At 37.6% G+C, this 12,231-nt stretch overlaps 1 protein-coding gene across 1 annotated transcript in view; it reads left to right on the top strand.

Annotated features, from left to right (window-relative positions):
* The window catches only part of INPP4B (inositol polyphosphate-4-phosphatase type II B), a 292,966-nt gene that overhangs the window by 161,481 nt on the left and 119,254 nt on the right, over positions 1 to 12,231 (top strand). Inside the window, exons 8-9 of the mRNA XM_075709895.1 lie at positions 3,641 to 3,691; positions 6,988 to 7,067. Of these exons, the coding sequence (XP_075566010.1) occupies positions 3,641 to 3,691; positions 6,988 to 7,067 (131 nt within the window). The remainder of the gene's footprint in view (positions 1 to 3,640; positions 3,692 to 6,987; positions 7,068 to 12,231) is intronic.

Below are 12,231 nucleotides of genomic sequence, written 5' to 3'. Positions count from 1 at the left end.
GATTTGATGAGGTAAATCTAGCGTAACTGAGAAAAGGATCTAGCATTATTTCTTTGCAAAACTTAAGTCCCTTCTGAACATGGCCTTTGATCATAAACTGAAATGCAAAGGCTTTAATTAAGGGCAGGCACAAAAGTTTCAGTAATGATAATGGTTCAGTCTTCTGAACTTTGACAGTGTGTGTGGATGCGGCTCAGACTGCCATGAATGACTGAAAGAAATGTTCTTTTTAAGCATATAAAGCTTCCTTATACTAAAGGACAGTTAATTAAAGCTGAATTTAGCATTTATGCCTGGAGAAATTTGACACTTAGATATGTCTGTGATAAATGCACTAGAAAGTATAAGGATAGCCACTCGTTGCATATTTTTGTTCTATATGAGATTTAAAGAAAATTAAATGTCATGAGTATGCACTCTAGTGCACGAGTGTTCTTCCTGGTACGACAAGCTGTGGTGTATACAAGATAGCTGTATTATTTTACAAACTAAATCACTGGAATGAATACTTGTCACTAATACTTTGCATTTGACCTAGGTTACAAGCTTGCTTTCTTGCTTACTTTTTTCATCTCCTGTAATGTGTGTTATTCCAGGGAAGCTCAGTCTTACCCTAATTCCGAATAAACTCGCTGTTCAGAGGTTTGCATTTTGCTCAGGAAAACCTAGAGCAAATAATGAGAACTGAAATTCTAACAGAATAATGGATGCTAGAGATTAAAAATTTGCCTTTTTGTTTGCATTTATATTTGGTAGTTGTTTTGGGGCTATTAGGGAAAAGTTGGTTTATGACAAGGTTTTAAAAAATACTGCAGTTTGTTTAATCAGATAATGTACTGGGCGAATATTTGCTCTTTCAAATCCTTTGTGTATCTCCTTTTTTCTTTTCTCTCCTTCATTTTGTGGATTGGGACTAGAGCAGAGTTGTTTCTTATGTTCTATATTTGGTTGCGAACTGTCTGACTGTGTCTGTAATGATGCTTGCCTGGGTCTATGTGGACATCTCATAGTGGGACTCTGCTAATTGCACTATTCTGAGAGTTTATGTAAGTTTGGGAACTCAACCAATAGACAACATGAAAGGGACCTGACTGTAGCTCCCGTATATGTATTTACATACACATACACGACTTCTCTTTTTAATGAATACTTTAAAACTGTTCCTTAAAAAAAAAAAAAAAAAAAAAAATTTGCACACACTTGGATCAAAAAAAATCCAGTTTCCTTTCAAAAGAAGTATATTTCAGAGAGGAGAGAGACACAGTCTAACGCCAGTCCCACCAAACACAGTGTTTATGTACATTTGGCTCTATCACTACTGGTTATAAAGTGGTTAAAACCAAATGAAAACCAACGAACAAAAAACCATGTAGCTGAACCGAGTAGTATTTTAGAACTGAAAAGTGAAGTTTGTGAGTACTTTTTCTACTCCTTTCATTGTGACACTAATGAAATTGAGCTTGGAACTACAAACAAGCAATGGAAATCTTTTCCTTATTTAACTCCATTTGGAATTGAGATGTGTTTTTGTTATATGGACGGGTTATACTGTAGGTTTGTCAGGTTTTGACATCCCTTTCCACTTCTCTGCTGGGTCAGAAAAACAGAAATATGTTCTGAACTGAGACTTTATCCAGCAAGAAGAGGAATGAATATTCTACTATTCTGAGTGTATGTTTGATTCTGTTGATTTCAATAAGCATAAAAGATACTTGGGCTTCCTCTTGCTTTAAAGCACAATTTAGTATCATGCAAAACCAACTGCACATGTTTTAAAATACTTGCTGAACTGCTTCTGGGTTACAAATGCATCTTCCTATAAATAAATGATGAAGAGGCAGGTTAATTTTTAAATTATTTGCTAGTGTTTCTTGAATAAATATGCATAATGATTAGAAAATGGAAATACCTCACTTCCATGTTGGGCCAGATGTTTGAGGCTAACATATAGAACAGCTTTTTAGCATCTTAAAATGATGTAGAACTTGGCCTGGCATTGATACCCCTTCTTTCTTTTGAGAAACAGATCTGCTGTAAATTATTTCCCCAGCTGCCAAAAGGGCAAGACAGGTATCACCAACAAGGAAACATCAGTAATTTTATTTTCATTTGCGACTTGAAGTATTTACTGGTAAATTTTAGATACAAATTTTGTACTAGTGTTCTGTAGAAAGCCAAATGCCTTGGAGTTGCTAATGTTATATTAGTGGAAAAAATCCAAACGCAAAATTACATCCAAATGAGGACTCCCACAGATTTCTAAAGTATGCTGGCCTTCATTAAATTAATTATAGCATTTCTTTACTATCTTCAGGCTTTTGTGGAAAAAAAAGTAGTTCTCACTGTAGGGAATCAAGAGATAAGAGCAGACTGAGAAAAGCTATGGTTCTACTTTGTCATGTCTCTGTGGTAGATTTTTGGTTGGCCCTTTCTAACAACATGTTGTATTTAGGATAACAGACAGACAAGTAAAATTCTTTGTTTTAAAGGAGGGTTTTATTTTTGTATAGTAAGTCGCAGCTAGAGTAAAAGAATTGAGGGACACATTTGAGGGCATGGGACAAAATGAGTCTTTTGCTGACAGATTTGCAAAATGGGTTTGAGTTTTACTTTGAAATCAAGCCAAAAATTTGTCCTTGGGGGACCAGGCTGTAAATGGATATCTGTTATTTAGGCGAGGTAATTGAACAGATGTGAATGCTCAGTACATGCCTCCCTTATGTGTTGCTGAAGCTGGCATCCTTTTACCAGCAAGCTACTCGAATGGGCTGGTTTGGCTCAGGCAGACCATTTTAGAACGGTGTTACAGAGGTTTTCTTATATTTTTTTTATCCCATTTTTACTGTTTAATCCGTTCTCTGTTCTCAACCAACTTTCAACAATAAAATTATATAGACACTAAATCCACACCCCACCCACGCCCAAAACCTGTACTGTATTGTGGGAAATACAAAAGAAAGTAAGAGGAAGTCAGGTTGTCCCATGCTTCTTGATGTGAAATGAAAAGTAGTAGTGTACAACGGCAGCTCCACCCTGCAAAAAATGCAGGGACAACTGGAGGTTCCATGCAGGGGGGAATACAGGGACTTTCCTTCTATGAATGCGTACAAATAGCTGTCACCTCAAAGATGCTCAGGAATTAGTAGGAGGAGACAGGGCCATACGTTGTGTGAGACTGGGAATTGGGATATCTGTTGCCAATCACCCTGCAAAGGCAAGTACTTACTCAGAGAAAATACTTTTATGTACTGTGTTCTTTCATTTGTGGTTGGAAATTTTGGTTCCAGGTAACATCTCTAGGTGAAGAATTCTGGCATTCAAGTTAGAGCTAAAGAGTCTGATTTTTAGGAAAGGAACAACTGAGCACCGCCTTTCTCCCTTTAGAGAATCAGTAAAGTTCAGAATGATAAATGGGTAGTGGTGAGAGACTTTCTCCACAGGAACCAGAAGATATTGTGCTTAAATTATTAATTAATCGTTATTAAATTATATATATGTATATAACTCCATTTAAATTCATCTCCAAAATGTAGAAAGTATGAGGAAAAAACGCATGAGCACTTCTCTCATTCTTATTGGAAAGTAACAACAAAAAAAGTAATGTTTCATTTGCTTTTTTTTTTCCCCCCCTTCCTCTCAGGTCCGCACCAGTGTCCTACCTGACCACAAGGAGCCAAGAGCAGATGTTGGAGTAAGCAATTTTTTTTCATTAATTGAATTTTTTTTTTTCTTTTTTAACCTCAGCAGCAGACACAGCCACCCAATGAAGAGAAATGGTGTTCTGCTAACTGTTAAACAGGAGCTTGCAAGCTTTTTTAATAGCCGAAGTTGGGTTAAATGAATAAAAAAATCAAGGCAGGAGTAATAGTCTCAGTGATTGATGTAATCCCATTCACATATTTCTTGAGAGTCCTTTCCAACTGAAATTATCCTGAGGCAAGCCCAACTATCTAGACTTGCTGCTACTGCCATACAAGCAGTCTGGGTGAGATTGAGAGTTTGGAATCGCGTTGCCTCAATGAGCCTGGCCTGTTGCCTTCTGGTTTTCATGTGCAGAATATAAAAAGTTCTGCTGTAGGAGTTGCCTTTGGGTTCGCTTTAAGAAATTACACTGGTGACATATTTTTCTGTGTAGGTCTGTAGAACTTTTGGCAAAGGTACTGGGATGTCATTTCTGGGTCTGAGAAGGCTAGAACCTCCCAGGTAATATGCATACCTCATGGGGGTGGGAAACGTTGGTCCTGCTAGAGCTGAATAAAAGACCAAACACCATCTGATGCAGGTATCAGACCTCTGTCTGCAAGCATTTAAAATAACCGGATTTTTCAATTTTTAGCCTAAGGTGTCAACTTTCCTGCATTACCAAGGCTTCCTTGGCATAGTTTCCAGGACTTTTGCTAGTGTTTGAAAAATCTGTAGCTTGGCAGTAAGTTCAATTTTAGTGAAATAATCGATGTGTTTCAACTTTTCATGTAGCTATTACAGAGACTTTTCTCTTTGGCTAGCTGAAATTATTCATCAAACTACTCAAGGCACGTATCTTAAGATTTATAATCGTAAGCACCCCCCTAGCAAGATTACAGAGGAACATTACTCTGTAATTAGCATTACAGCAGCAGTTCTGTTTAAAGCCTACTTTTCAAGCCTCTCCAAGTCACATGTGCAAAGTTAGATTGGTTTGTAGACTGCCAGTTCAGGCCCCAGGGTAGATTATTTGTATCTAAATCAGTATGGAAGAAGTATTCTCCAGCATTGTTTGAAATGAGACCCCTTGAACATTAGCATAACTCTCTTCATTTGGGTCATGGGATCATTCACAATTAATTTTGCATATAACTCCTAATTGCATTGTCAGGCAAAGAAAAAATTATTCTAAATAAGCATAAAAATATGAAACAGACAAATAAGTAGGTTTTGGTTTTTTTTAAGTCCTTAAAATTATTCACCCTTAATTTCATTACTCTGGAGAACTAGATATGACACTCAGAGATGGTTAGTGGGTACAATGACCAAAGCTCCTAGACTGTGTAAGAGCAGTGTAATTATTTCTTAGCCCTGATCATATGAGGACTCTGACTTAGGGTTCTTAAATGGATTTATAGTTCTATTGTGCTGCAGAAAGAAGCCCCAAGTGACCCAGCCTGTATCAGTTTCATTCCAAATATCCCTCTCCCCTTTCCAAATGGTAGGGTTGCAAATGCAAGCACTCAAATGCCATGGAACGCCAGAATAAAGGCTGCTATATAGACGTTGTGCTGCAGAATGTGTTCTTATTGTACTAAGAAGGATATGCTCTTGTAAGATAACTAATCTGAGCTAACCGTGCCACCATAGAGCTTTAGTGGAGAAACACTGTCATGTTGACTGATATAAAGAAAGCCAGAACTATTTGTGTGTTCACTCTGGCAAGGCTGTGCATCGCCATGTGTCGCACCTGGATGTATTTCTTGTAAAAGTACATGTTTCATTTTGGCAGTGAAAACTAACCATGATCTTGGCTGGTGCGGCTGCAGTATTTTTCTTTTATATTTCCTATAGGCCTTTTTTCTTCCTTGCTTCCTGTTCAGAACTTCTCAAATCCACTGTTTTCCCAGCCTTCCCTAGACTCTCAGCTTGCGTCTTTTTTCCTTTGCTGCTTAAGTGCCAACCAAAGCACAGGAAATCTAAGCCAGTGTCATTGGTAGGAATGAGCCATAACTGATGACTTAGTTTACCAGATTGGAAACCAGTATTCGTGCTTACCTAAACTGAGAATTGTGATTTGAAATGTACATTTTATATGCAAGAAAACCTATCTTAGTGTAGAGCTTTATTTTTAGCTTTCAGATGCTCAATATCCAGCTGGTCTTCCTGAAAGAAAGCAGGCTGCAAGGTTTTTTTTGCCAGAGGAAGTTACGCTTCTCAGTAGCAACAAATTCTGTTCTCTTTTTCCCTGAAGGGGAAAGTTGCTCTCTGCATGCAGCCTGTGTTGACTCAGAGCAACTTGATTCTTTTTGAATTTGTATATCCAACAGCATATATAATTTACCCTGGAATTTTACTTTGCCACTCCAACAGTAGATTAAAATTAGTGTAATGCAATAAACCCAAACCTTGAGTGCTACTTACTGTTTTCTTGCAAAAATTCAACATAATCTTATGATCTCATTATAATTTATTCAGAGCAAGTGATATAAAGTTGTATATTTGAAAGATAAATGGATAGAAGTTGGCTATAGACTGTTACTTTCTTTCCCATTGTTCCCAGGGCAAGAATACTGCTGTCGGCCAGGTTGACCAAATGAGATTTTGAGCAATGTGCAGTGGGATATAACCAGAGGGTAAAAAATAACCAAAAAGCAAAAGAAGATGAATTTGTTTTCCCATTGGCACTATTTTCTTGGTGATGTGTGAAGGTGATTTCGATACAAGGAAAAGATATAGTGGTGTAGCTTAATTTAACTTTAGACATTCTAGTTACATTAGCACATTTCTTCACACTTGTACTGCAATGAATACGTCCACCTTACAATGGAAATAAAGGAAACAAGTACTTACAAACACTGTCATCAACTAGAGGAATACAGCATTTCTATTAATTGCTGAACTCAATGTAAAAAATACCTTTTTAGCAGGTACATTTATATGTGGAATACATAGATGGTAGTGCCTAAGGCTTGAGGAAAAAACATAGCAAGACGCTTGTACTGAACGTAAAATTTCCTGTGGCTGTACATTTAACAACCTGTATTTTGTCAGGTTGTCAGACTGTTCTTAATGAAAAAGAGAGTGGTTCCTGCCCATAAAACCAGAGTTTAACAACTTACTGATAATCATGCTACAGATGCATTAAAAATTTCTACTGGATAGTGTGTCAGACTAGCATATTGGAATGTAGTATTTTTCTAGGTACCAAAGAAAGATTTCCAAGTGTGAGAACAAAAAAGGTGACAATTAAAACTTCAAAAATTGAGAGATGTTATCTTTTCTTTCTGCTTTGTTCTGTAGCGAAGCTTCCTGGGCTGTACAACTTTTAGAGTAGGAGACTTGGTAAAGTCAAAGGAGCAACAGTTGACCCTTATCCTCAGGTAAGTGTTTTCCTCTATTGTAAACCATGTTGAATTAATAACCCATGGCATTTGATGATTGCTGCTTGACTGTGTTTGAAACTCCGTATTACTTCAGGTATATTAGAAGCACTTCAAGTTGACATCTATTTCTACTATGCACAAAGTCAAAATGAAATACCAATTCTTTAAGCTGGGGCTTGCCATATGTCAGATTAGAAAAGGTTAGTAATTTTTTGGTATGATAACCTATGGAAGAATTGCAGAGAACTTGAAGTAGGGGATGTTCTTTCAATGTCTCCTTTAGAAAGGAGTGTGAGGTTCTCAGTTTAATTTGCTGTGTGTGGTTTAAAGAATTAACACTGTACTGTTCGCTGGTTTGGTTACTAGCCATATTTAAAGACGGTGGACCTAATGACTCAAGGCTGCTCTCGTGAAATTGGTTGTAGTCTCCTAAACTCATTGTTATACGCAGCCAAAATCACATGGCAGTGGGGGGGTGATGTACAAGTCTAATTAGTGACACAGGGTACAGAGCTGCAGGAGAGTCAGAGCCAGTGTTCAAAGACTAGGGCTGGGCTGAACAGGTATTTCTTAAAGCTATGCACTGAAGAAAAAAAACTCAGTTTTCACCCTGATACTGACTTGCATGGCTTATGATGAATCAAGATGCAAATCAAAACTTTTTGAAGGTTAGGGGAAGCCTTTTAGGTGGTGATTTTCAGAATTAATTCATTGGACTTCATATAGTGCAGGGATTTTGTTGAGCTGATTTTTGCAAGCACAATGGATGCTTATTTAGGATTATGGGGTAGGTACAGGTAAGCTTCACAGAACAACTGCCCAAACTCACCATGTTTCTACATAGGCAAAATTTTGGGAGGAAAGAAGGTGTGGCTAGGCAAGAGAAAACTGAGAAACTGGTATATGTTCTGCCTGGGATATTGTACATAGGTGCTGTAGAAAAGTTGTGTTACATTCTCTATCCTGTGCACATGAAGCCAGCCTTGATTTGGTTGACCGCCCAAATTATGACTCATTCAGTGGTGTTGTGGTACTGTCACTCTGTCGAGGACACTGCATTTTTCTGAAATGGAAACTTCTTGAAGTATTTTGGTGTTATTACTGCACCTGCTTTCCTATTTTAACAATAGTAGTTGCATACGTGTGTCTAGTTTACAGAGCAAAGTTAACAAAATGCCTTGATTTTAATTTCTCCCAAACACAGGAAATGGCATGCCTAACAAGCAGATAACTTTGTTTTCTAACAAACAAAACAAATCAGATAAAATGTGAACTGACTAATCTCTATGGAAATGTATGGCTACATAAACAAATACCAACTTAGTGTTTGTAAGAGTCTGTTCTTACAGAATTTCAAGTTGTCTCAAGTTCTTTGGGACAAACTTTGCCTCTCTGACATATTGAAAGCTTGATCTGAAAGAATGCCTCTGACAGGTGCCATAATAATTGACAGAATGTAAAGTTTCAGGAAACTTTGAAAAGAATAAGTATTTTGTATTTAACCCATCTAATTTGTAAACAGAAAGTTCAGATGGATAATGATAAGCAATAGATGTCAGATTCTGTGTTAGTTTCAGCTGAACCTCTAAGCCTTTTCAGACTTGCTTTTAATTAATATTTTTAATCTTGTATGTCCTCTTTGTGCAGCTAACACTAGAAAACAAGTGTTATACCAATTCAAATTAATATGGAGATACATGAAATGGTAGGGTTTAGTTGGTTGGATATATATTTTTTTCAAAGAAAAAAATCCGAACCTTTTAAATGTGGGATTGTTTCCTGATTATGACTATTCAGCAGCACAAAATCAGTAGAAATTATCCATGTTTCTTCAATGGCAGTTTAACCAGAGCAGTCTAGTAATCTAAACTTGCTTTCCTCTAATTGCCCTATTATATTAGTACTCCTCTGGGGGATAGGGGATATACCAAGGCCCTTGTCAGAGCATGCAATTCTGTTTAATTCTTGTTGATATACTTTGGATGGGAGTTTACCAGGGAGTGCCTGTGATTGAGATAATCCTTTGTTAGATCTGAAGTAGAAATTTAAGAATCCAGAAATAGCTCTGTGGTGTGCCCTGTAAATACTGCTGTGATTATAGAATCTGGTTACTTTTTCACTGTTTTTTTTGATTATTATGTCTTGCCATCATCTTTCTGAGGTACAATGTAACAATATAAAAGTGTTTTGAAAGGATTATTCTTGTATTTTTCTCAGTTATTTTGTGGAGGGCTGGCATACATCTACAATTCCTTACTGTTGAAAACCTGTGCTCTACTTTTTCCCTTTCCCCACCATTGTACCTTAATAGTGATTAGGGGCACAAGTTACAAAACCTCTGCAGAAGAAGTTTTTATTTTGATTGTCCTTTCTTCTCTATAAAGGTGCCCTGAACTGATGGCTGAGTGTTTATTGTAGATGTGTGCACCTATATCTAATCATCAAAACCCGAACAGGTCAATTTGTAAAATTGCTTTGATGCTGACAATGTACACAACTGATGTTGGCAGACGAATTTAGTTACTAGAGACTTGAGATTGCAGTTTCCAGTATGAAATTTATAAAACCTGAAATGCCTTCTGTAGACTTGAATGTTTCATTTTGCAATGGTAATGCAATGCCATTTGCTTCCAGCTTTCTCATAGGGTTGTGATGATGAACAGGATAAAATGGGCTATTGAATAAAACAAAAGCCATATTCAGTAGCAGAATATTTCTTAGTATTGACTATATGTTGCAGTGTATCCACTTTAAAAAAAAAAAAAAAAAGGCAGCCATACATCCTTTTTTCTTTGTAAATGACAGTTAGGTTATACTGATTGCTGTTTTAGTGATACTGACTTTTTTTAGTTGATTTACATTTTAAGTTCTGTGTAGAGGATCTTTTTGCATGCCTTTCTTTTAAGAACAGTGTAATATGGTTTTTTGCTTGGTTGAGGTCTACGGCCTTTTGTACAGGGCTAGCAATTAGTACTTCTATTAACTGCTTCCCCTGTAGTGGTAGCTTGCCCTTTTTAGAGGAAAGTCCTCTTTAGCTTAGGTGATTTTGGTATGATTTCCAGTAAGTTACATGTAAGAAGCAGTGAAGGAAAAAAGATAATAGTGCTTTTTTGTGCTCTCTGTATAAATAAGGTCCATCTGTCCGAGTTGCCCCTGTTAGTAGACAGTACAAAAGTGTAAGTAGGCTACTTCAATATGAAATTAGGGTAATATCAATACCACTTGGATCCTTTGGCCCCTGTAAGCAGGAACTTTGTAGTGATGGAGCTAACCATACAAAGGCAAGAACTAGGATGGAGTGCATGAATTATACAGATTATCTGAGAGAATGTGCCTCCCGATGTCTGTCAATCATGTACTACACAGACTTTCTTTAAACGTGGCTGTACTTGACCTCTTGGACAATATCTATTTGTTTATCAATCTGCTGGTTTTAGCTGTCTTCATTAATCTTGGGCAGGAAGGAACCTATTTCCTTGAAACGAAGGAGATAAACCTGTCCTGGTTTTGGCTGGGATAGAGTTAATTTTCTTCCTAGTAGCTGGCATAGTGCTGTGGTTTGGATTTAGTAGGAGAAGAATGTTGGTAACACAATGGTGTTTTAGTTGTTGCCGAGTACTGCTTATGCTAGTCAAGGACTTTTCAGCTTCCCATGCTCTGCCAGGTGCACAAGAAACTGGGAGGGGGCACAGCCAGAAGAGTTGATCCAAACTGCCCAAAGGGCTATTCCATACCATATGGCATCATGCTCAGTATAGAAACTGGGCGGGGTTGGCCAGGGAGCAGCGATCGCTGCTCGGGAACTGTCTGGGTATCGGTCGGCGGGTGGTGAGCAATTGCATTGTGCATCACTTGCTTTGTATATTATTATTATTATTATCATTATTGTATTGTTATTATTATCATTACTATTTTACTTTATTTAAATTATTAAACTGTTCTTATCTCAACCCAGGAGTTTTTCTCACACTTACTCCTCCGATTCTCTCCCCCATCCCATCAGGGTGGGGGGAGTGAGTGTGCGGCTGCGTGGTGCTTAGTTGCTGGCTGGGGCTAAACCACAACAAAACCATAGTTATGTTTGGAAAGTTCAAAAAAATAACTCCAAGACTCCATTAAAGAAAGTCCCCCCCAACTTCCCTCCCTCCTAACACTGTTCTCCAGGCACCTTGTAGTTCAGTGGGCCAGAAGATCTGGAACTGCACTTCAGTAGTAGTTACATTCACAGTGTTTAACTAACTAGAGAGAATTTGAAAGCAGCAGTCGTTTAGGTACATATAACTTCCTTAGCAAGTGATGACTGTAAAATACTACATATTTAGCTCCTTTTCCCTATTAAAATTCAGTACAAGTCTGCCTGCAACTAGTTTTACTTGGTCTCCATCCCGAAATTGTTTCTTGGCTGCTTCATGTCATGTCATCAGCCCCAGGAAGCAGGTGAACAATGGCTTGCCTTTAGAAGCCAAGCAAATCTCCCACACAGTTGAGGTGAAACTTGTTTTGACATGAAGCTTAATCAACAGTACATTGAAATCATGAAAGCTGAGAAGGAATTGAACAGCACAAAACTTTGTTTATTTACCTTAGAATGCAATGGAATGTTATTTACCAGTGGACTTGTTTAAAAAGGGTATTGATTGCAATAGGCTTCACTGAATTCACAGAATAAACATTTCTATGCAAGTACAATAGTTTTGTGCTTGCATATTTCAAAACATACTTCATCAGTGGAGAAAATTGTTTTATGACAATCTGTATGCTAGTCTGTACTAATCGCATTTATTGTGTATTTTGCATTGGAGAAAGGGGCTGCCTGCTAGACTGAAAGTCATGCAGTTTGCTTTTCAGGCAGTCACTCACTTTGTCATTTATAATTAACACAGCTATGCAAATACACAGTCTGCTTCTCTTTTTCTTTGTGTTCTTGAGCCTTTTTTTTTCTTCTTTTTTTTGGGAAGAAAGGTATGGCCATGGGAACCAATTAGAGGCCTACATTTGCATATTCAACATGCTGCAATGAGACTTTGATGAGAACAGCACTGGAGGCAAATGGCTGCTATTCTCAGACCATCTAGCTCACTTGCTTTTCCACCACTAGCTTGTTACCTTCTTTCTCTCTGGATGTCTGGGTCAACCTTTTATCGCCAGAAGTATTAAGGTA

The sequence above is a fragment of the Pelecanus crispus genome, chromosome 4 (genome assembly GCF_030463565.1).
Source record: "Pelecanus crispus isolate bPelCri1 chromosome 4, bPelCri1.pri, whole genome shotgun sequence".
Lineage (NCBI taxonomy): Eukaryota > Metazoa > Chordata > Aves > Pelecaniformes > Pelecanidae > Pelecanus > Pelecanus crispus.
This window is presented reverse-complemented; position numbering and strand designations above follow the sequence as displayed.